The 24247-nt window shown below is 34.2% G+C and overlaps 11 protein-coding genes and 6 non-coding genes; 13 read left to right on the top strand and 4 right to left on the bottom strand. All coding sequences in view use genetic code 11, as the record gives it.

Moving 5' to 3' along the window:
- The first annotated feature begins 150 nt into the window (after positions 1 to 150).
- Positions 151 to 4260, top strand: rpoC2 (RNA polymerase beta'' subunit). The gene has a single exon. The coding sequence runs from the start codon at positions 151 to 153 to the stop codon at positions 4258 to 4260; it is 4110 nt and encodes a 1369-aa protein (NP_904089.2).
- A 258-nt stretch (positions 4261 to 4518) lies between these two features.
- Positions 4519 to 5229, top strand: rps2 (ribosomal protein S2). The gene has a single exon. It carries the CDS (start codon positions 4519 to 4521, stop codon positions 5227 to 5229), a length of 711 nt encoding a protein of 236 aa, NP_904088.2.
- A 273-nt stretch (positions 5230 to 5502) lies between these two features.
- atpI (ATP synthase CF0 A subunit) lies at positions 5503 to 6249 on the top strand. Its single transcript has one exon. The coding sequence runs from the start codon at positions 5503 to 5505 to the stop codon at positions 6247 to 6249; it is 747 nt and encodes a 248-aa protein (NP_904087.1).
- A 1057-nt stretch (positions 6250 to 7306) lies between these two features.
- On the top strand, positions 7307 to 7552 carry atpH (ATP synthase CF0 C subunit). The gene has a single exon. The coding sequence runs from the start codon at positions 7307 to 7309 to the stop codon at positions 7550 to 7552; it is 246 nt and encodes an 81-aa protein (NP_904086.1).
- A 355-nt stretch (positions 7553 to 7907) lies between these two features.
- Positions 7908 to 9732, top strand: atpF (ATP synthase CF0 B subunit). One transcript has 2 exons: positions 7908 to 8052; positions 9323 to 9732. Exons 1-2 carry the CDS (start codon positions 7908 to 7910, stop codon positions 9730 to 9732), a joined length of 555 nt encoding a protein of 184 aa, NP_904085.1.
- Positions 9733 to 9817: 85 nt separating this feature from the next.
- Positions 9818 to 11341, top strand: atpA (ATP synthase CF1 alpha subunit). The gene has a single exon. The coding sequence runs from the start codon at positions 9818 to 9820 to the stop codon at positions 11339 to 11341; it is 1524 nt and encodes a 507-aa protein (NP_904084.1).
- A 131-nt stretch (positions 11342 to 11472) lies between these two features.
- Positions 11473 to 11544, bottom strand: tRNA-Arg (UCU). Its single transcript has one exon. It is a non-coding gene; the product is annotated as a tRNA-Arg (tRNA).
- A 159-nt stretch (positions 11545 to 11703) lies between these two features.
- On the bottom strand, positions 11704 to 12554 carry tRNA-Gly (UCC). One transcript has 2 exons: positions 12531 to 12554; positions 11704 to 11751 (listed from the first exon to the last, which is right to left on the bottom strand). It is a non-coding gene; the product is annotated as a tRNA-Gly (tRNA).
- Positions 12555 to 14298: 1744 nt separating this feature from the next.
- Positions 14299 to 14386, top strand: tRNA-Ser (GCU). The gene has a single exon. It is a non-coding gene; the product is annotated as a tRNA-Ser (tRNA).
- Positions 14387 to 14512: 126 nt separating this feature from the next.
- On the bottom strand, positions 14513 to 14623 carry psbI (photosystem II protein I). The gene has a single exon. The coding sequence runs from the start codon at positions 14621 to 14623 to the stop codon at positions 14513 to 14515; it is 111 nt and encodes a 36-aa protein (NP_904083.1).
- Positions 14624 to 15025: 402 nt separating this feature from the next.
- Positions 15026 to 15211, bottom strand: psbK (photosystem II protein K). The gene has a single exon. It carries the CDS (start codon positions 15209 to 15211, stop codon positions 15026 to 15028), a length of 186 nt encoding a protein of 61 aa, NP_904082.1.
- Positions 15212 to 15570: 359 nt separating this feature from the next.
- On the top strand, positions 15571 to 15642 carry tRNA-Gln (UUG). The gene has a single exon. It is a non-coding gene; the product is annotated as a tRNA-Gln (tRNA).
- Positions 15643 to 17033: 1391 nt separating this feature from the next.
- On the top strand, positions 17034 to 18094 carry rps16 (ribosomal protein S16). One transcript has 2 exons: positions 17034 to 17073; positions 17898 to 18094. Exons 1-2 carry the CDS (start codon positions 17034 to 17036, stop codon positions 18092 to 18094), a joined length of 237 nt encoding a protein of 78 aa, NP_904081.1.
- A 1635-nt stretch (positions 18095 to 19729) lies between these two features.
- tRNA-Lys (UUU) lies at positions 19730 to 22398 on the top strand. One transcript has 2 exons: positions 19730 to 19766; positions 22364 to 22398. It is a non-coding gene; the product is annotated as a tRNA-Lys (tRNA).
- matK (maturase K) lies at positions 20536 to 22041 on the top strand. Its single transcript has one exon. It carries the CDS (start codon positions 20536 to 20538, stop codon positions 22039 to 22041), a length of 1506 nt encoding a protein of 501 aa, NP_904080.1.
- A 359-nt stretch (positions 22399 to 22757) lies between the features above and the next one.
- Positions 22758 to 23810, top strand: psbA (photosystem II protein D1). Its single transcript has one exon. It carries the CDS (start codon positions 22758 to 22760, stop codon positions 23808 to 23810), a length of 1053 nt encoding a protein of 350 aa, NP_904079.2.
- Positions 23811 to 24172: 362 nt separating this feature from the next.
- Positions 24173 to 24247, top strand: tRNA-His (GUG). Its single transcript has one exon. It is a non-coding gene; the product is annotated as a tRNA-His (tRNA).

Here is a 24247-nt window from a genome sequence, read left to right as displayed (position 1 = left end):
ACCCGTGAGAATACGGATATCTCCGGTTCAACAGGTATCACAATTCCAAAATTTGTACGTGAATCAAGATCGAGGAAAAGGAAAATAAGTCTTCGAATCACTGACTGAAACTCATTGTCGAATCTTACTCACCGGAATATGGAGGTACTTATGGCAGAACGGGCCGATCTGGTCTTTCACAATAAAGCGATAGATGGAACTGCCATGAAACGACTTATTAGTAGATTAATAGATCATTTTGGAATGGCATATACATCACACATTCTGGATCAAGTAAAGACTCTGGGTTTCCGGCAAGCCACTCTGACATCAATTTCATTAGGAATTGATGATCTTTTAACAACGCCTTCTAAGGGATGGTTAGTACAAGATGCGGAACAACAAAGTTTGATTTTGGAAAAGCACCATCATTATGGGAATGTACACGCAGTAGAAAAATTACGCCAATCAATTGAGATATGGTATGCTACAAGTGAATATTTGAGACAAGAAATGAATCCAAATTTCAGGATGACTGATCCTTTTAATCCAGTCTATATAATGTCCTTTTCGGGAGCTAGAGGAAATGCATCTCAGGTCCACCAATTAGTAGGTATGAGAGGATTAATGTCGGATCCCCAAGGACAAATGATTGATTTGCCCATTCAAAGCAATTTACGCGAAGGGCTTTCTTTAACGGAATATACCATTTCCTGTTACGGAGCCCGCAAAGGAGTTGTGGATACTGCTGTACGAACATCAGATGCTGGATACCTCACGCGTAGACTTGTTGAAGTAGTTCAACACATTGTTGTACGTAGAACGGACTGTGGCACTATCCGAGGTATTTCCGTAAGTCCTCGAAATGGGGTTGGGGTGACGGAAAGGATTTTTATCCAAACACTAATTGGTCGCGTATTAGCGAACGATGTATATATGGGTCTGCGATGCATTGCGACTCGAAATCAAGATATTGGGATTGGACTTGTCAATCGATTCATAACCTCTCGGGCACAACCAATATATATTCGAAGCCCCTTCACTTGCAGGAGTACATCTTGGATCTGTCAATTATGTTATGGTCGGAGTACCACTCACGGTAACCTGGTCGAATTAGGAGAAGCTGTAGGTATTATTGCGGGTCAATCAATTGGAGAACCGGGAACTCAACTAACATTAAGAACTTTTCATACCGGTGGAGTATTCACAGGCGGTATCGCAGAACATGTACGAGCTCCTTCTAATGGAAAAATTAAATTCAATGAGGATTTAGTTCATCCCACACGTACACGTCATGGACATCCCGCTTTTCTATGCCATATAGACCTGCATGTAACTATTGAGAGTCAGGATATTATACATAAAGTGAATATTCCACCAAAAAGTTTTCTTTTGGTTCAAAACGATCAATATGTAGAATCAGAACAAGTGATTGCTGAGATTCGCGCTGGAACATCCACTTTAAAGGAGAGGGTTCAAAAACATATTTATTCTGACTCAGAGGGAGAGATGCACTGGAGTACCGATGTGTACCATACACCTGAATATACGCATGGTAATGTTCATCTCTTACCCAAAACAAGTCATTTATGGGTATTATCAGGAAGTCCATGCAGATCCAGTATAGTGCCTTTTCCACTCCACAAGGATCAAGATCAAATGAATGTTCAATCTCTTTATGTCGAAGAGAGATATATTTCTGACCTCTCGATGAATAATGATCGAGTGAGACACAAATTGTTTGGGTGGGATCAAAAAAGGGGGAGGGTTTCTTATTATTCAGGACCTGATCGAATCATATCCAACAGGAATTGGGATTCCATATATCCTCTTATTCTCCACGAGAATTCTGATTTATTGGCGAAGAGGCGAAGAAATAGATTCATCATCCCATTCCAATATGATCAAGAACAGGAGAAGGAACTAAGGCCTCCTGGTATCGTGATTAAAATACCCATAAAAGGTATTTTACGTAGAAATAGTATTCTTGCCTATTTCGACGATCCCCGATACAGAAGAAGTAGTTCAGGAATTGCCAAATATGGGACCATAGAAGTCGATTCGATAATAAAAAAAGAAGATTTAATTGAATATCGAAAGACAAGAGAGTTTGGACCAAAATACCAAATCCAAATCAAAGTAAATCGATTTTTTTTCATTCCTGAAGAAGTGCATATCTTACCTAGATCTTCGTCCATAATGGTACGGAATAATAGTATCATTGGAGTAGATACACGAATCACTTTGAATATAAGAAGTCAAGTAGGCGGCTTGGTCCGAGTGGAGAAAAAAAAAAAAAGGATTGAATTGAAAATATCTTCTGGAGATATCCATTTTCCTGGAGAGACGGATAATATAGCCCGGTACAGCGGCATCTTGATACCACCTGGAAGGGTAAAAAACACGGAATCAAAATTCAAAAATTGGATCTATGTCCAACGGATCACACCTATCAAGAAAAAGTATTTTGTTTCAGTCCGACCCGTAGTGACATATGAAATCGCCGATGGGATAAATCTAGCAACGTTTTTTCCCCAGGATCTGTTGCAGGAAAAGAATAATTTGCAACTACGAGTTGTCAATTATATTCTTTATGGAGATGGCAAACCCATTCGAGGAATTTTTCACACAAGCATTCAATTAGTTCGGACTTGCTTAGTATTGAATTGGGATCAAGACCGGGCTGGTTCTATAGAAGAAGAAGAGGCTTATACTTCCCTCGCTGAAGTAAGGGTAAACGATCTGATTCGAAATTTTATAAGAATTGATTTGGTGAAGTCTCCTATTTCGTCTACTGGAAAAGAGAATGATATGGCGGGTTCAGGATTGATTCCTAATAATGGATCAGATCGCATCAATACCAATCCTTTTTTTTCCAAGGCGAAGACTCAATCACTTAGCCAACATCAAGGAACTATTCGTACATTGCTGAATAGAAATAAGGAAGGCCAGGGCGAATCTCTTATGGTTTTGTCATCATCCAATTGTTCTCGAATTGGTCCATTGAATGGTTCGAAATATCACAATGTGACAAAAGAATCAATTCAAGAGGATCCCATGATTTCAATTAGGAATTCGTTGGGTCCGTTAGGGACTGTACCTAACATTTTGAATTTTTCCTCATCTTATCATTCAATAACTCATAATGAGATCTTGTTCAATAAATATTTACTACCTGACAATTCAAGAGAGACTTTCCTAGTACCTAAATCTTATTTCATGGATGAAAATAGAAGGATTTATAATCTTGATCCATGCAGTAACATCATTTTGACTCCATTCAATTTGAATTGGTGCTTTCTCCATCACGATTATTGGGAAGATACATCAACAATAATTAGCCTTGGACAGTTTCTTTGTGAAAATATATGTATATCCAAAGACGGACCATGCGTAAAATCTGGTCAAATTATAATTGTTCATGTTGACTCTTTAGTAATAAGATTAGCTAAGTACCATTTGGCTACCCGCGGAGCAACCGTTCATGGTCATTATGGAGAAATCCTTTACGAGGGAGATACATTAGTTACTTTTATATATGAAAAATCAAGATCTGGTGATATAACTCAAGGTCTTCCAAAAGTTGAACAAGTGTTAGAAGTTCGTTCGATTGATTCAATATCGATGAACCTAGAAAAGAGGGTTGAAGGCTGGAACGAACGCATAACAGGATTTCTTGGAATTCCCTGGGAATTCTTTATTAGTGCTCAGCTAACCATAGTGCAAAGTCGTATCTCTTTGGTTAATAAGATCCAAAAGGTTTATCGATCCCAGGGGGTGCAGATCCATAATAGGCATATAGAAACTATTGTACGACAAATAACATCAAAAGTCTTGGTTTCAGAAGATGGAATGTCTAATGTTTTTTCACCCAGAGAACTAATCGGATTGTTGCGAGCAGAAAGAATAGGTCGTGCTTTGGAAGACGATATATGTTACCGAGCTATTCTATTGGGAATAACGAGGGCATCTCTGAATACTCAAAGTTTCATATCAGAAGCGAGTTTTCAAGAAACCACTCGGGTTTTAGCGAAAGCCGCTCTCCGAAGTCGTATTGATTGGTTGAAAGGCCTGAAAGAGAATGTTGTTCTGGGGGGGATGATACCTGTTGGTACCGGATTCAAAGGATTCGTTCACCACTCCAGGGAACACAACAACATTTCTTTGGAAATAAAAAAGAAGAATCTATTCGATGGGAAGATGAGAGATATTTTGTTCTACCACAGAGAATTTTGTGGTTCGTGCATCCCAAAGAATTTTCATGATACATCAGAACAATAATTCTATGGGATTTAATGATTCATAAGAGCGGATTCATTATTTTATCTATATTATATTATTATTATACAGTTACAGATTATACAGTCGTTTGATAATGAATTGAATTGAATTTCAATTTAATCAAGGAATAGAAAGGAGTGAATGGCTTGGACCATGTATCAACGGTCCATCCCCGGTATAAGGTTCCGTAGGAACAATTCTATATTTCAGATTTCAGGGTACCTCATTCCTGAAAAAAAAGAGGAAGTGTGGGTAGAAATGGCAAGAAGATATTGGGACATCAATTTGGAAGAGATGATGGGAGCAGGGGTTCATTTTGGTCATGGTACTAGGAAATGGAATCCTAGAATGGCACCTTATATCTCTGGAAAGCGTAAAGGCATTCACATTACAAATCTTACTAGAACGGCTCGTCCTTTATCAGAAGCCTGCGATTTAGTTTTTGATGCAGCAAGTAGAGGAAAGCACTTCTTAATAGTAGGTACGAAAGATAAAGCAGCCGATTCAGTAGCATCAGCTGCAATACGGGCTCGGTGTCATTATGTCAATAAAAAATGGCTTGGTGGTATGTCAACGAATTGGTCCACTACAGAAACAAGACTTCATAAGTTCAGGGACTTGAGAGCAGAACAAAAGATGGGTCGATTTAAGCGTCTCCCGAAAAGAGATGCGGCAATGTTGAAGAGACAATTATCTCACTTGCAAACATATCTGGGCGGGATCAAATATATGACGGGGTTACCCGATATTGTAATCATCGTGGATCACCAAGAAGAATATACGGCTATTAGAGAATGCCTCACTTTGGGTATTCCGACGATTTGTTTAATCGATACAAATTGTGATCCGGATCTCGCAGATATTCCGATTCCAGCCAACGATGACGCTATAGCTTCAATCCAATTGATTCTTAACAAATTAGTATTGGCAATTCGTGAGGGTCATTATAGCTATCTAGGAAGTCATTGATTAAAAATAAGATAAGTCAATTATAATAAGATAAGTCAATTATTTCGGTAAATCAAGAATTTATTGAATCGGTTACTATTCCTGAATCTGGAAAAAGAGATTCAAATCAATAGTCATGATATCTGATTACTTCTTACTGGGTATCCGGAATATACTATGCGATTAAAGTAAAGTCAAAGCAAAGTCAAAGCCAAAGTAGGAGAGTCGAGAAAGAGATGATTGAATCAAAATAATTCCTTCTTAACTTAAGTTTCATTTCTGTCAGGGGGTAATATGAGTGTTCTACCATGTTCCATCAACACACTAAAAGGGATATACGATCTATCCGGTGTGGAAGTAGGCCAACATTTCTATTGGCAAATTGGGGGTTTCCAAGTCCATGCCCAAGTACTTATAACTTCTTGGGTCGTAATTGCTATCTTATTAGGTTCAGCCACTATAGTTGTTCGGAATCCACAAACCATTCCGACCGACGGTCAGAATTTCTTCGAATATGTGCTTGAATTCATTCGAGACTTGACCAAAACTCAGATTGGAGAAGAAGAATATGGTCCCTGGGTTCCCTTTATTGGAACTATGTTCCTATTTATTTTTGTTTCTAACTGGTCCGGCGCTCTTTTACCTCGGAAAATCATAGAGTTACCTCAGGGGGAGTTAGCTGCACCTACAAATGATATAAATACTACTGTTGCTTTAGCTTTACCCACGTCAGTGGCATATTTCTATGCAGGTATTAGCAAGAAAGGATTGGGTTATTTCGGTAAATATATTCAACCAACTCCCATACTTTTACCAATTAATATCTTAGAAGATTTCACAAAACCTTTATCACTTAGTTTTCGACTTTTTGGGAATATATTGGCTGATGAATTAGTAGTTGTTGTTCTTGTTTCTTTAGTCCCTTCATTGGTTCCTATACCTGTCATGTTCCTCGGATTATTCACAAGCGGTATTCAAGCTTTGATTTTTGCAACTTTAGCCGCGGCTTATATAGGCGAATCCATGGAGGGTCATCATTGAATAACTTTCAAAATCAATCACAATCAAAATAGTCCTTTTTAAAATAAAAATGAAAAAGCCCATGAATCTTATTCCAATTCATGGGTGGCTAAAGAGACCCCTTGGGGTTGGGGAACATGATAGATACGGCAATCTACGGTACATACGATATAGAATGGTAGAAAGAGATATGTACGATATTGCGGAATTCTAAAAGCAAACAAAAAGGAAAAACCCTAAAAAGTCTTTTTCCTAAGATCCCCATTTGTCCCATTCATGTCATAATTTGAATAACAATTGTTATCTGTTTGCGACATGCGACAAAAAAAAAGAACTTACTTCTACTTCCATGTATATGTAACCATTAACCGTTCTCATTTCATTTGGTTTCCTTCTATTCAATCAACGATTGATCGAAAATTGTAATTAATTGCAATCGGATCCAGTGAATTTTGATGTGTGACGATTCAAGCTGATGGATCTGTCCGTTTGTATCCGTGTGTTGATAAAGAAAAGGAGGAGTTTACGAATACGAATAAGATTCAAAGTGGGTTAGGAATGATTCTAGGATACGATCCAATTCTATAAAATCCAATTCTATTCTATATAAGAATAAGACTAAGATGCGGATGGTTTACATTATGGAAGAGACACATGTATATGTGATATTAGATACTCATTAGTCATTAGTTATATATGGACGATCCGTTATGGACTATCCATATAGTGTAATTTTCTATTTCCCACTTCCCACCAAACCAAATTAGATAGATTCTGATATAAGCTCTTCCTGTGACTGTGGATTGAATGAATAAACAGATCAGATAAAATCAATCAAATCATATGCATATAAAGGAGAAAGAGCGAAGAATTGAAAGAAAGGTTCGGGAACAGAACAAAGAAATAGAAGAACTAGAACCAAATGGATTTCCATCTGACAGTAATATCATCATTTCAATTCAGAGTTATTAGTTACTTCGATCATATGGATCTTAGTGATGGAATAATGAGCAATAAAATAATTAATTAGTTGATTGTATCATTAACCATTTCTTAATTTTGGTACGAGGAGCTTACCATGAATCCCCTGATTTCTGCTGCTTCCGTTATTGCTGCTGGATTGGCCGTAGGACTTGCTTCTATTGGACCCGGAGTCGGTCAAGGTACTGCTGCGGGTCAAGCCGTAGAGGGTATCGCGAGACAACCAGAAGCAGAGGGTAAAATACGAGGTACTTTATTGCTTAGCCTGGCTTTTATGGAAGCTTTAACAATTTACGGACTGGTCGTGGCATTAGCGCTTTTATTTGCGAATCCCTTTGTTTAATCCTAAAAAGACATAATATACCTATTACCCTGGCCTTGCCACTTCTTCGAATTATATCAACACTTCACTCCTACAATAAATTATTCATTTTGAGACAATCCCCCCCGGGGTAAGGACTTATTCGAGGAATTAGCAGATCCGCTCGTTCTCTTCCTTCCCGCTCTTAGTCCAAAGGAAACAACTTTTCGGAGTGTTGCAACGCGCGAGGTATTTCCAAAATGATACGAGACCCGGGACCTGACCTAATGAAGTATCTTATCGGGAACTTCAATTAAATAAAAATAAGATATGGGGTGAAGTGATACAAAAAGAACTCCGTTTGGTTTTGTTAGTCCTATCTAGAAGAGGAGAGTATATGAAAAATGTAACCGACTCTTTCGTTTCCTTGGGCCACTGGCCATCTGCCGGAAGTTTCGGATTTAATACCGATATTTTTGCAACAAATCCAATAAATCTAAGTGTGGTGCTTGGTGTGTTGATTTTTTTCGGAAAGGGAGTGTGTGCGAGTTGTTTATTTCAAGAATAGGTTGGATCCTACCAGCTGCACTTTACTCATTCTCATTTCTAATTTCTATTAGAATTATATATATTTTATTTCTTTACTATACTATAACTATAAAAGAAAAAGAAAACTATAAAATAAAAGAAAATCTATAAAATCTCATTTTCATATTTTTTTTTTCTTTTATACATTTTACATAATTAATTCTAATTTTATATTTATATATTATTTCTAATCTAATCTAAAATTAGAATAATTCTAAAATGATAAAAATAAAAATGAAATAAAATAGAATTAAAATTTAAATTCAATTTAAATATCTAAAATTAAAATATAGAATATAGAATAGAAATTCTTATATTTTATATTATTAGAATTAGAAGAAATATTCTAATAACTAAATATTTCTATCTCTAGAACAGAAATTCGATTCTACTAAATTCTAAATTAAAAGAAATTAAATTAAAATAGTAATAATTTAAATAATAAAAATTACTTATACTTATATACTTTATACTTATATACTTCTATTTTATTTAATAATAATAATTATATACTAATAATTTAATAATAATAATTATATACTAATAATTTAATAATTATAATAATCATATTATAAATGATGTTATAAGTTATAAAATAATAAATAAAAAAAAAAAGAATTAAGGTGCATGATCCCGACGAATTACTTCTGAATAAATAAAGAAATCATATGTAGGAACTATAGCATTTCGTGACTCATTGGTAAATTCACTTTGATTCTCTATCAACCAATCCAATAATGTAGGACCCTTTACATGGTTAAAGTTAAAGTTTGAAGTCCAGGCACAACGGGGTACTCTTTCTACCACTGCATTCGTAGAGATGGTTTCAAAACGAAGAGTTGGTAATTTATCCGATATAGAACACTCATATCGATAAAATAATTGTGAACCATTCACTGTAAAAAAAATGGGCACTCCGACTTTTTTTATCCAATGCTGAATTGACGACCTATGTAGAATAAAAATTCTTTGGATTTAAAGATAATCAAATAAAAGAAACGACTTTCCTGACAGTTACCTGGTCGGAAGAGCCCTCCGGGGATCCTGGTCTTGTATCAGTTTCGATATCTTAGAAGACGAAGAGAGAGGGTAGGCTCATTAAAAGATACGGGAGTGTCCCATAAGTAACTGAGCGTGAGAGCCAAATGAATTGAAAGATTCATGTTCGGTTCGGGAAGAGATCATAGAAGTTGTGGAATTGATATGGAGACAATCTACTTTCATTAAGTGATTTATTAGATAATCGAAAACAGAGAATCTTGAGTACGATTCGCAATTCAGAAGAACTACGTGGGGGAGCCATTGAGCAGCTTGAAAAAGCCCGGGCTCGCTTACGGAAAGTGGAAATTGAAGCAGATGAGTTTCGAGTGAATGGATACTCTGAGATAGAACGAGAAAAAAGTAATTTGATTAATGCTGCTTATGAAAATTTAGAACGATTAGAAAATTACAAAAATGAAAGCATTCATTTTGAACAACAAAGAGCGATGAATCAGGTCCGACAGCGAGTTTTCCAACAAGCCTTGCAAGGAGCTCTAGAAACTCTGAATAGTTATTTGAACAGCGAGTTACATTTACGCACCATCAGTGCTAATATTGGCATGCTCGGGACCATGAAAAATATAACTGATTAGTTTACCGCTACCATAGGCATTATTTTTTTTTTTTTTCTTTTGATTTTTCCTTGTTTTGCTTCCGAAAAAGAATTAAGAGACACTAATGGTAACCATTCGAGCTGACGAAATTAGTAATATTATCCGTGAACGGATTGAGCAATATAATAGAGAAGTAAAGATTGTCAATACTGGCACTGTACTTCAAGTGGGCGACGGCATTGCTCGTATTCATGGTCTTGATGAAGTAATGGCGGGCGAATTAGTAGAATTTGAAGAGAGTACAATAGGCATTGCTCCAAATTTGGAATCCAATAATGTTGGTGTTGTATTAATGGGTGATGGTTTAATGATACAAGAGGGCAGTTCTGTAAAAGCAACAGGAAGAATTGCTCAGATACCAGTGAGTGAGGCTTATTTAGGTCGTGTTATAAATGCTCTGGCTAAACCTATTGATGGGAGAGGTGAAATTTCATCTTCCGAATCTCGGTTAATTGAATCCCCCGCACCAGGTATTATTTCGAGACGTTCCGTATATGAACCTCTTCAAACAGGTCTTATTGCTATTGATTCCATGATTCCTATAGGACGCGGTCAGCGAGAATTAATTATTGGGGACAGACAGACCGGTAAAACAGCCGTAGCTACAGATACTATTCTGAATCAAAAGGGGCAAAATGTAATATGTGTTTATGTAGCTATTGGTCAAAAAGCATCTTCCGTGGCTCAGGTAGTGACTACTTTCCAGGAACAAGGAGCAATGGAATACACTATTGTGGTAGCTGAAACGGCGGATTCACCTGCTACATTACAATACCTCGCTCCTTATACAGGAGCAGCCTTGGCTGAATATTTTATGTACCGTGAACGACATACTTTAATAATTCATGATGATCCCTCTAAACAAGCACAAGCTTATCGCCAAATGTCTCTTCTATTAAGAAGACCGCCTGGTCGCGAAGCTTATCCAGGAGATGTTTTTTATTTGCATTCCCGACTTTTGGAAAGAGCCGCTAAATCAAGTTCTCGTTTAGGCGAAGGAAGTATGACTGCTTTACCAATAGTTGAGACTCAATCTGGGGACGTTTCGGCTTATATTCCCACTAATGTAATTTCCATTACAGATGGACAAATCTTCTTATCTGCCGATCTATTCAATGCTGGAATCCGGCCTGCTATTAATGTGGGTATTTCCGTTTCCAGAGTAGGATCCGCAGCTCAAATTAAAGCTATGAAACAAGTAGCTGGCAAATCAAAATTGGAACTGGCTCAATTTGCAGAGTTAGAAGCCTTTGCACAATTCGCTTCTGATCTCGATAAAGCTACTCAGAATCAATTGGCAAGAGGTCAACGATTGCGCGAGTTGCTCAAACAATCCCAAGCAGCCCCTCTCGCGGTGGAAGAACAGGTAGTTACTATTTATACAGGAGCGAATGGGTATCTTGATCCATTAGAAATTGGACAGGTGAAGAAATTTCTCGTTCAGTTACGTACTTATTTAAGAACAAATAAGCCTCAGTTCCAAGAAATCATATCTTCTACCCGGACGTTCACCGAGGAAGCAGAAGCCATTCTGAAAGAAGCTATTCAGGAACAGATAGAACTGTTTCTATTTCAGGAACAAACATAAATCAATGAATTCATTGATTATTTTGAGGTGTCTTTTAGTACAATAGGAATCGTTGAGAAAGATCTCTATTTCTGATTTGAATCATTCAAAATTTGTTTGCAATCGAAACAAAAAAATAGATGGAAATAAATTGCGTCCAATAGGATTTGAACCTATACCAAAGGTTTAGAAGACCTCTGTCCTATCCATTAGACAATGGACGCTTTTGATTCTGATTCTCTTCTTTCCCTCCCATTCCTCTTTTCCCGTCATCCCTTCGGATAAAAACATAATCCAGTTGATTGTATTCCGTGCGGGAATCTTATGGAATAAAGATGTATATAAAGATCAATGATCTATCATGTATGGAGGGATATGGAGGGAGCGGGCGGCGGGAATCGAACCCGCATCGTTAGCTTGGAAGGCTAGGGGTTATAGTCGACGTTAATTCATTATTTTTAACGTCTCTAATTCAAAACCGAACATGAAACTTTGGTTTCATTCGGCTCCTTTATGAAGATGGATAGATTCTCACTGCGTAAAGCAAGGAAACTAGATAAAAATAAAAAAACATCTTTTAATGGACGGAAAAGAAGGGAGTTATAGCAAATCCGAATTCTTTTTTTTTTTTTTTATTCAATCCATAACATCTATGTCAGCTTTTCTGTATGAATGTGTCCAAAGATACTCGCTTTCTAGATGATCCCTCTAGAAGAGAGAGGGATTTGAACAAATACTTCTAGTTACTTCGTTCCCTATTTCTATTCGTAAGAATCCTGAGGAAAAGATTTTATTTCCACCGAGCCGAAACTCCATGCCGATGCCCCTAGTAAACTAAAGTCATCATTGAATAGCTATTTGGCTTCAATCTCTCTTTTACAAAAATTGAAGATTTAGTTACGATTAGAAATAGATTTTTGTATCTTCATCCATGGATCCCTTACTCATACTCATCCAATTGGAAGGACGAATCCAGCTAAAACTAAAAACAATTATGCTTCGCAATTCCATAATCCAAACAATTTTTTTCTTTTTTTTTTTTTTATTTCTATTTCCCTTTGGATACAAATCACGAGAATGTATATTTTTTCCTCAATAGTGGCATTTACAGGAAAGGATTCAATCCTTTTAAGAAATAAAGTTTTTGATCGGAATCGGAATCAAACCGAGGGACCCTTAACTTTTTTGTTTGGTAACAGAACGAATCACACTTTTACCACTAAACTACACCCGCTACAATGTGATTATTGTATAGGAATGGATCGTTTGTCGAACTAAGACATGTGGAATAAGACTAATGAAAATTTGAGTTCTGATGTGTCCTCAGGGGTATTTGATGAAAGAGGAGAAGAAAGAAACCTAAGATTTCAAAAAGAAAAGATAAGAAAGTATTCCTTTTTTTGCTGAAGGAGCCCTTACTGAAAGCTATGATGGAACCATTGAAGCCGGAACAAGAAATTAGTTGTGCAAGAATCCATAGCTCCATTTTCGTGCAACTTCCCCTTGATTTTCTTTTCTTTTATATTTTATCAAAAAGTGTTTTTTTATCAAGATTGGGACTTGAATCGTATGTATCTTTTCTTCCGTCTCCTCCCTCTTTGGATTCTTATGAATTCGGATCAATTGGACCTATCTTCGTACTCCCATTATCTTCTTCCTTCTTACCCTCATTGAAAAATTTCATTTCAAATGGAATTTCCTTTCCTTTAATTCACTTAATACTTATTTACTTTACTTAATACTTAATTTATATGTATTAATTTATATGTATTTCTTAATATGAAATTGAATATTTCAAATCTCATTTACACCTATATCCTAATACTATTAGTATACTACTCTCTAATTAGAATTAGATTTCTTACTTTATAATTTATAAGTAATAAGTAATTTACTTTACAATAAACAATCAATAAGAATATAAAATAAATATAAATAACTTTAAATAATAATAAATAATAACTTTATTTTAAATTTCTTTAAAAGTAAAAGAATCAAAATATGATATTAATATTTTTTATAATATTAATATTTGAATTGAAATTTCATTTTTCTATAATTCTAATATAAATAGAATATCAAGAAATTCTATATTCTAATTTAGAATAGTTAGAATAGAAATAATTGAATTCATAAATTCATTTTTTATCAATTAATTAATTATAGAAATAGAATTTATTTTCTTAATAGATCTATTCTTCTATATATTCCATATATATTCTATTATTTCATATTCATATATATATATATATATTTTTTTAGAATAGAAAATATTTAGAATATAGAATTTTAATATATAAAGAAAAATTGAATTACAAATTCAATTTGTATATAATTGAATAGAATTAATAATTAGATTAGAATGAGAGAATATTAGAATGAATAAAATTCATTAATTAATGATAGAATGAATTCTTATTCTTACTAATCAATGTAATTGTAAATAATGAATGTAATTGTAATTATAATGAAAAAAGAAAAGAAATCAGAAATCAAATCATAGTATGATGCGGACTCAGGCATTTCTACAAGGTTTGTCTCTTGAAAAAAAAAAAGAAAAAAAAAGTAAAGTAAAGTAAAGAATATAGTAAATAGAATAGAATCTATAGAATGAAAGTAAATAAATGAGAAAGAGATTCATATTCTATTCTAGAATAGAGTCTATAAGAGTGAAACAAGAACAAAAGCTGTTTCAATAAAAACAAGGAAAGTTTTTTAGTTTTTGGATCAGGTAAATCATTTGATCTATCATTCATTGGAACAAGAAAAAGGAATGGCCTGGCCTAGGTACTGGCCAGGCCGTGGAACAAAATAACTTTTCGAGCGAAATAAGAAAAAGAAAGGATACCTCTTCTTTTTCTTTTGAAAATCTCAGTTTTAAGTTTCAAATTGTTATTGTTATTTTTTATATAAAAAAGATTCTTATCAATCTTTACTTCACGCGTCACATTATGAATTCTCCTTTTCCAATCCAATTGGGAGAGATGGCTGAGTGGATTAAGGCGTCGGATTGCTAATCCGCTGTACGAGCTATTTGTACCGAGGGTTCGAATCCCTCTCTCTCCGTTCCCTCTGATGATTTGAGATTTCTCTTTTGAATTCGAAACCCGATCTTTTTTTCTTTTTTTCACAGATAAATGTATGGAAGAAATCAAATTTTAGGAACCAAGCAAGTAAAAAACCTCTTATTCTTTATTCGTCACGCCCAGGATTACGTCCTGGGTCATTAGATAGGAATCCAAAAATGAATAGAGAAACAAAGAATATCACTACTGTGTAAACGAACAGTTTGAGAGTAAGCATTACACAATCTCCAAGATGGTTTTTAGAAGAAAAAGGGAATAGATTATCAATCTTTGTACCAGTACCACATATCCCCCTTTTGACACCAAGAGAGGAAGAAATGAAGTTATTTCTAGAAAAGAATTTGCAAGAATCTAGTTGGAATAAGACTTTTATTCCTTCGTTAACAAAAGGATCTCGTCATGCCTAAAATTTGGTATTGTGTTGGACCAGAATTATTCCTCCATGGAGGATTCGAATTATAATGAGGAAACCAGACGATCGAGATTCATCGCGGCTATCCAAAATGTTCAATATTTGAATCAAAGGTTCATAATGCAACACTTATCTCATCTTCTCAATTGTCAAAATATTTTCTCGAGTAAATTAGAAATCTATGTTTCTAAAGCAGTATCAAAGATCTCATCGAAAACTTGCAGCAGCTTGCCAAACAAAGGCTAAGAGAAAAAAGAACAAAGGTATGACCGGCATAACATCTACGATTGGATTGAAAACAGCATAGGCCTCGGGCAGTTTCGCGAAGAAAAAACCACTCGAATGAAGGGCAGAATGAAGACAGATACAGATCAAACTGAAGATATTAGGCATAACAAACATTTTTTTCTTGGAGATAATTTCATTTTTATTGATTTTTTGATACAAGGGAAAAAAGAAAATAAAGATAAAGAAGGTAGTCTAAAAAATCCTTCTTTGAACCTGAATCAAATCAAAGATCCTTCAATTGTTGAATTCAATTCTAATTCTAAATTAGAATTCTAAGGAACCAAAATCTTAGTTTCATAGAATATCTTAATTGTAATTGAATTAATACATAATCATCAATGAATTCATTTTTATTCTACACGTGTTGAATCCGAGCAACAACCTATTCCATAGATATATGGGCTGGAATTGACAAACAACCAATACCGATATTAGTGTTTATTACCGTCAAATAGAAATAGAAATGGGGCGTGGCCAAGCGGTAAGGCAACGGGCTTTGGTCCCGTTATTCGGAGGTTCGAATCCTTCCGTCCCAGACCAATTCTAGCAGAATCGATATCCTCTCTTTAATTAACACTTAATTAACATAAAAATCAATCTTCTATTTCTTTATATTTAAGAGTTTCATATTTCATATTGGATACAATGTGATCTAATCCGAATTTATGATTTTTATTTATTATTTCTAATAATTCTTCTCTGAGTCATATCTTCCCTTCAATTTATTATATTGTTGTTGAGGATATTTCATATTCTATACTATGTAGATTCATTCTACAATATGTTATAGAATATGTTATATTAAGTAATATAAATATGAAACATCAAACACCTAATATATACTAATACAGTATATATATAAGACTATGGCTACATATATATAAATATGTATGAATTAGATTATTTCAAATCAAAAATATCTATTTCTAAAAAATAGCTATTTCTATTTTAATATTTCTATTTTATCAAAATTCAAATCAAATAATCAAATTAAAGTATAAATAAATATAAGAATAATAATTACAGAATATTGTTTCTTTAATTGAATATTATTTCAGTATTGTTTTGTTTAACTGTTATTGTGTTTATTACTTATTTCTATTTCTTAGATTCTATTGTATCGTTGTTGTAATATACAATTTGAATATTTATTTTATTACTTACACTACATAGAATATTCATATCTAATAGTTATATAGAATGATTCTAATCCATATTCCATATTGTAGAATATACTACGATAGAATAAGAATATTAAGATAAGAATATAGCTATACTATAACTATATAGTATATAGAATAACGTGTACCCGAGGGATCATACTGCCCCGATTCTGATTGATGATTCAATTGGAAAAGAAACATAGATTTCTATTTATGTTAGGATGATAAAATTCGGCGTCTCGCCAATAATTGAAATATCTACAAAATCCTCGGTATTGGAAGAAGTGTGGGATTGGTGAATATATCACATCCCACTTGCAGCCTTTCTTTCCTTCCGGATAACTGGAATAGCTTAGCTTATTCAGTTAATGACTCCTTCTGTTCCGGTATTGGGAATCCAATTCAATCGTTCGTCGTTCTAGAAAGAATCGAACCCTTCATGACTGATTGTCCCGAACGGAATCTGGTAAAAAATAAGTGTTAAGCAACTTGTTTATCTCATATCATAAATGTCTTTGATTTCTTTTTTTTTTTTTATTTTATAGAATAGATTTCCTTCATACGATAGAATCGGGTCAAATTGGATCCTTGCTGATACTTCCAGATAGGTACCTATCCATGTCTATGGATAAATTAGGTGGGTGTAATAAAAACTATGTACTATGTACCAGTACCAAACCAATTCAACCAATGACTATTCATGATTCCATATTGAAATTGAATCAAAATTTCATACCGGTTCTAAATTTAGGATCAGGAATGTTATGGTAAAACTTCGTTTGAAACGATGTGGTAGAAAGCAACGTGCGACTTGAACGACATGATCGGCTGTGGATTAATCCACCATTTTATATATGAATGAAGATGCTCTTGACTCAACATCCTTTGTTCTGTTCCACGAGGATAGGACCCGCTCTTATTGGGTTGTAATTTAATAAGTAAATAGTACATGATGGAGCTCGAGCAGAAAGTCAAATATTGATTCATTGATCAGGGGTCAGGATCTAGGGTTAGTCCCAATCAATAAGTTGGAACAACTTCGTAAATAGATCTTCGAAAGGGGGTCAAATTCTAACAAGTTTCAAATAAAAAAGCAAAGTTGTTGAAATTGCCGAAACTCTTTCGATCAAAAGTGTATTACGGGGAAATCAATCATTCGTATGATTCTTCAACGTAAAGAAATACCAAAAGGCATGTTGCTGTCGTTTCGGAACGATTAAGGATCACCGAAGTAATGTCTAAACCTAATGATTCAAAGATATGGGATCTCAGAACAAGGAAATGCCATTTTCAATTCTTATTGTCTCAACAACTAGAATGATCTTAGATGAGACAAAGGAAAAAGGTTAGAGACGTCTCAATAAATAAATAAATGTTGAAGGGTCTCCCTTCGAGATCTTTCAGAATTACCCAACTTGAGTTATGAGTACGAATGGTAGTATTTTTTTTTTAGTTTTTAGAAAGGATGGCGAAAAAAGACGACTCAAATCATAATCCAATTGATGATTTTATGGATGCATTTGCCATGCCATAATACAATACATAAATTGAATTCCTTTTTTCTCGAGCCGTACGAGGAGAAAACTTCCTATACGTTTCTAGGGGGGGTGTTATTCATCTATCCCAATGAGTCATTTATCGAATCGTTGCAATTGATGTTAGATCCCGAAGAGACGGAAGAGCTCTTCGGAAAGTGGGTTTTTACGATCCAATAAAGAATCAAACTTATTCAAACGTTCCTGCTATTCTATATTTCCTTGAAAAAGGAGCTCAGCCTACAGTAACTGTTCATGATATTTCAAAGAAGGCGGAGGTATTTAAATAACTTGGAGTTAATCAAATGAAATTCATAAAAGAGTGACCAGTATCTAGCTTTGTTCAATTGTTTTTTCACCATTCCCCTTTTTTCTATTTCTCTATTCATACCTATTCACTACGGATCTCATATGATCCAATATCGTATAAGCTAAGCACAACGAACCCTTTTCCATTAATACAAATTAGAATTTTTAGAATTCTTTTTTATTTCTCTTTTTTATATTTTAATTATTTCAATTCTAATTTGATTTTCTATTAATCAATAATTAATCAATTAATTGTTAATGAAAATATTCAGTACATTTATTATGAATGTTCAGTAAATTCTTATTTATTATTAATTTCTTATTAATGAATATGAAATATGAATTTGAATATTTGTACAGTATTTGTATTTGTAAATATTTGTTTTGTATGTTTTGGATTTTGTAAGAAATTTGTATTTTTCTATAGAATTCTATTTTTCTATAGAATTCTATAGATATAGAATAGATTAATAAGTAATAAAATAAAAGAATATAGAAATTAAAATTAAATGGAAATAAAAAAAAAAGAATATAATAATCAAAATTAAATAGTTATAAATGTATTAGTATGAATCTTACTATTTATTCTTATTATTCTATTTTTCCTTACCTTTTTTATTATTTATGATTTATTCTTCCAGCCACATTCTATTTTTTATCCATGTAGTACCAATTTAAGACAATGTCTTATTTATTTTATTTTTCCCAACATTCATATTGACAATGGTGTATTCAACCGATATAATTCGATCGTAGATAAACAGATCTATTTCCTCCGGTCCATAAGTTTAGTTCGATCCTTTACTTCACTCAAACAATTGGTTGGCCCTATCCACTATCACAGACGCAATAAATATCTTTTATTCTTAATGGAATTGATATTCAACATATTAAGAAATATTAATAAAAGGAATATTTTGATATTTTGAATTCAAATAAAAAAAAATATAAAAAGAAAAGTAGAATAAGAATCTAATTCTAATATAGAACTGAAATATTGAATTGAATTATTTTATTTGAATATTCTATTCAATTTATTTATTCAATTTATATTTATTCCATTTCTAATATCTAATAGTTGAATATTAGAATAATAGAATTAGAATAGAGAAATATTCAAATAGAGAAATATTCAAATAGAGAAATATTCGGGGTTTAAAGGTATATAAATTAAAAGAATTAAAATAAAAGAATGAAAATATTCAATTATCAATTAAATAAATAGAAAAGGTCTATTAAGTAATAGAATATATACAATCAATATGTACATAGAATATATTTAATTCAATAAATTTGAAATGTTTGAAATAAATGAAATGAATAAGTAAAGTATGAAAAAAAAAAGAAATAAGAAAGAAAAAATTCAAGGATTCTAATTCAATTCAAGGATTCTTATTATTGGTCTATCAATTTTGACATGTATAACTGTCTGTGAATCCGCCTGTATTTTTATATTTTTATCTGATCTCTTCATCTTGATGTTCATCATCGATAATCATACGCCTTTTCTATACTTGACTTGCTGCTAGTTCAATGCTTTTTTTCTGAGTTGAGCAATCCAATTTCTTTATTGTTTCATTTCGATCGTGTCTAGTACCGTATTTTTATTTTTTTCTGGGTTGCTAACTCAACGGTAGAGTACTCGGCTTTTAAGTGCGACTATGATCTTTTACACATTTGGATGAAGCAACGGATTCATCCATACCATTGGTAGGGTTTGTAAGACCACGACTGATCCTGAAAGGGAATGAATGGAAAAAAGAGCATGTCGCATCCATGGATAACTCTACAAATCTTCATTCTTATTTGTTCATACCGGATCTGTACAAAATCTTGTTTTCATTCTTGGAACGAAACCAAATCAATTTACAGTTGGGTCGAGTGAAGAAATGGATAGAGCTATATGGCTCCAATTAAAAATTAATTATATTCTTATCTTAATAGTTATAGGGAAACAAAAAGCAACGAACTTCCGTTCTTAATTCGAACGAGTACCCGATCTAATTAGACGTTAAAAAGGGATTAGTACCTGGTGCGGGAAAGAGTTCTCCTGTGAGTGGATCGTCAATTCTTTTTTTTTTCAAAAACGAATCCTAACTATTCACTATTTTCCATAAGCTGCTGGAGTAGAGACAAATGTGTATAAGAAACAGTGTACTGATAAAGAATATTCATTCCAAAATCAGAAGAGCGATTAGGTTGCCAAAATAAAGGATTGCTAATACACCATCTCTTGTAACTATAGCATAAGGAGCACAAAAAAAATTGGATGGAAAAAGAAAGCACCCGTCGATTAGACTACCCGGGGTCTCTATTGGTATTCCCATATATTATAGATCTTGCTTGTTCCGACCCTATCGCACTATGTATCATTTGATAATCTAAAAAATATCTTCTGCTTGCGGTACCAATTGGATTTTCAATGGAGGAATTACGAGGATATTTAGAAATAGATAGACCCCATCAACAACGCTTCCTATATCCGCTTCTATTCCAGGAGTCTATCTATGCACTTGCTCATAATCATGGTTTAAATGGATCAATTCTTTACGAACCCATGGAAGATTTAGGTCATGACAAGAAATCCAGTTCACTAAATGTAAAACGTTTAATTATTCAAATGTATCAACAGAATCATTTCATCATTTCATTTAATGATTCTAACCAAAATAGATTTCTTGGGCATAGCAGGAATTCTTATTTTCAAATGGTATCAGAGGGTTTTGCAGTAATTGTGGAAATTCCATTCTCGATGCGATTAGTATCTTCCCTAGAAAAAGGATCTGAATCTCATAATTTCCAATCTATCCATTCAATATTTCCGTTTCTAGAGGACAAACTTTCATATTTAAATTATGTGTTAGATATACTAATACCCCACCCAATCCATCTGGAAATCTTGGTTCAAAGCCTTCGCCAATGGATACGAGACCTTCCTTCTTTGCATTTATTGCGGTTTTTTCTCCACGAACATCAGAATTGGAATAGTTTCATTACTACAAATACAAAGAAATGCAGTTCTTTTTTTTCAAGAGAGAATCAAAGATTGTTTTTGTTCCTGTACAATTTTCATGTATATCAATTTGAATCCCTTTTCGTTTTCCTACGTAAACAATTTTTTCATTTACGGTCGATATCTTTTGGATCTTTTCTTGAACGAACACATTTCTATGGAAAAATAGAAAATTTTGTAGTATCCATGCGTAATCATTCTCAGAATATTTTATGGTTGTTCAAGGACCTTTTCATGCATTATGTTAGATATAAAGGAAAATCAATTATGGCTTCAAGGGGTACTTATCTCCTTATGAATAAATGGAAATCTCACCTTGTCAATTTCTGGCAATTCCGTTTTTACTTCTGGTCTCAACCGGGCAGAATCCATATAAATGAATTATCCAATCATTCCTTCTATTTCCCGGGCTATCTTTCAGGTCTACGATTAAATCCCTCGATGGTAAGGAGTGAAATGCTAGAGAATTCATTTATGATAGATGCTGTTATCAAGAGATTCGATACAGTAGTCCCAACTATTTTTCTTATTGGATCCTTGGCTAAAGTAAAATTATGTAACGTATCAGGGCATCCTATTAGTAAGTCGGTCTGGGCCGATTCGTCAGATTCTGATATTCTCGATCAATTTGGGCGGATATGCAGAAATCTCTCTCATTATCACAGTGGGTCCTACAAAAAACACAGTTTGTGTCGAATAAAATATATACTTCGACTTTCGTGTGCTAGAACTTTGGCTCGTAAACATAAAAGCACGGTACGCGCAATTTTGAAAAGATTAGGTTCGGAATTCTTGGACGAATTCCTTACGGAGGAACAAGAGATTCTTTCCTTGATTTTTCCAAAAACCCCTTTCCATAGTGGACGAATTTGGTATTTGGATATTATCCGTATTCATAGTCTGGCCAATCATTGATGATTGATCGTGGGACCATGTAAAATGTCAATAATAAAGTATTCATAACTGGTCATTGTATGTATTTATATATTCTTATCTATATATTATATAGATAAGAATATATAGATAAACAAGTCTAATTCATTGAAATATTGAAATGCTCTGCTCATGGAATGGAGTAGTAGTTGAATCAACTTAGGATTCAAGTTTCTTATATTTTTTTCTAGGGAACCGAGTTTTAAATGTATACATAGGGAAAGCCGTGTGCAATGAAAAATGCAAGCACGGTTTAGGGAGAGATCCTTTTCTCTTATTCAAAGAGTGAGATTATCTACTCCATCCGACTAGTTCCGGGTTCGAGTCCCGGGCAACCCATTCTTCCCATATGGAAGAAAAATATTGAAAAATAATTTTTTTTTCTTTCTTTGTTATTGGTTATTGAATTGAATAACTTCTCAATTCAATTTATCTGTCATATGTCTTTCACCTCATTTATCATTTACGAATCATTCGTATAGATCTATCTAGATTAGATCTAGAGTCTAGATATCTTAATTAGATATAGACCAGCTAGAGATAGATATCTTGCAATATTAGTCTATCTTCGATATTGGTTGACACAGGCATATAGGTCATGTTATACTGTTGAATAAAAAGCCTTAAATTATCTATTTCTAGATAATCTGTGTGCTTGGGAGTCCCTGATGATTGAATAAACCAAGATCTTGCCATGACTGCTAGAGAGACGCGAAAGCACAAGCTTATGGGGGCGCTTCTGCAACTGGATAACCAGCACCGAAAACCGTCTTTACATTGGGTGGTTCGGTGTTTTGATGATCCCTACCTTATTGACCGCAACTTCTGTATTTATTATCGCCTTCATTGCGGCTCCTCCAGTAGATATTGATGGGATCCGTGAACCTGTTTCTGGTTCTCTACTTTATGGAAACAATATTCTTTCTGGTGCCATTATTCCAACCTCTGCAGCTATAGGTTTGCATTTTTACCCAATATGGGAAGCGGCATCCGTTGATGAATGGTTATACAATGGTGGTCCTTATGAGTTAATTGTCCTACACTTCTTACTTAGTGTAGCTTGTTACATGGGTCGTGAGTGGGAACTTAGTTTCCGTCTGGGTATGCGCCCTTGGATTGCTGTTGCATATTCAGCTCCTGTTGCAGCTGCTACTGCTGTTTTCTTGATCTACCCTATTGGTCAAGGAAGTTTCTCAGATGGTATGCCTCTAGGAATATCTGGTATTTTCAACTTGATGATTGTATTCCAGGCGGAGCACAACATCCTTATGCACCCATTTCACATGTTAGGCGTAGCTGGTGTATTCGGCGGCTCCCTATTCAGTGCTATGCATGGTTCCTTGGTAACCTCTAGTTTGATCAGGGAAACCACTGAAAATGAGTCTGCTAATGCAGGTTACAGATTCGGTCAAGAGGAAGAAACCTATAATATCGTAGCTGCTCATGGTTATTTTGGTCGATTGATCTTCCAATATGCTAGTTTCAACAATTCTCGTTCCTTACATTTCTTCCTAGCTGCTTGGCCCGTAGTAGGTATTTGGTTCACTGCTTTGGGTATTAGCACTATGGCTTTCAACCTAAATGGTTTCAATTTCAACCAATCCGTAGTTGACAGTCAAGGTCGTGTCATCAACACTTGGGCTGATATAATCAACCGTGCTAACCTTGGTATGGAAGTTATGCATGAACGTAATGCTCACAATTTCCCTCTAGACTTAGCTGCTGTTGAAGCTCCATCTACAAATGGATAATACTTCGTTCTTAGTGTATACGAGTCGTTGAAGGAACAATACCAAATGTCTTAGACATTTGGTATTGGTCTGTTCAATTCAGTAGTTTTTTATTCATATGATTATTTCATTCATTCCAACGAGTTTATTTACTTCACTTCAACATTTATCGCATGGATGGTTCGTTCATGATTAATTAACATACTTTTTTTCGTTTCGTGGTGTACTAAATTCATGTATGTTCCGCGAAATCCTTGAATTTTTCCTTCATTTCTATTATAAGATAAGATAATAAAAAGAGGAATAAATAGAGATTTAATTCTTTATTCTTTTAGCTTTATACTTTTTCCTAGAGATTTATAGAAAATAGAAAGATAGGTATGGGCGGATGTAGCCAAGTGGATCAAGGCAGTGGATTGTGAATCCACCATGCGCGGGTTCAATCCCCGTCGTTCGCC

This window comes from Amborella trichopoda, chloroplast (genome assembly GCF_054954075.1).
Source record: "Amborella trichopoda chloroplast, complete genome".
NCBI lineage: Eukaryota > Viridiplantae > Streptophyta > Magnoliopsida > Amborellales > Amborellaceae > Amborella > Amborella trichopoda.
Note: the sequence above shows the minus strand (reverse complement) of the source record. Positions and strands in the feature narration are given on the sequence as shown.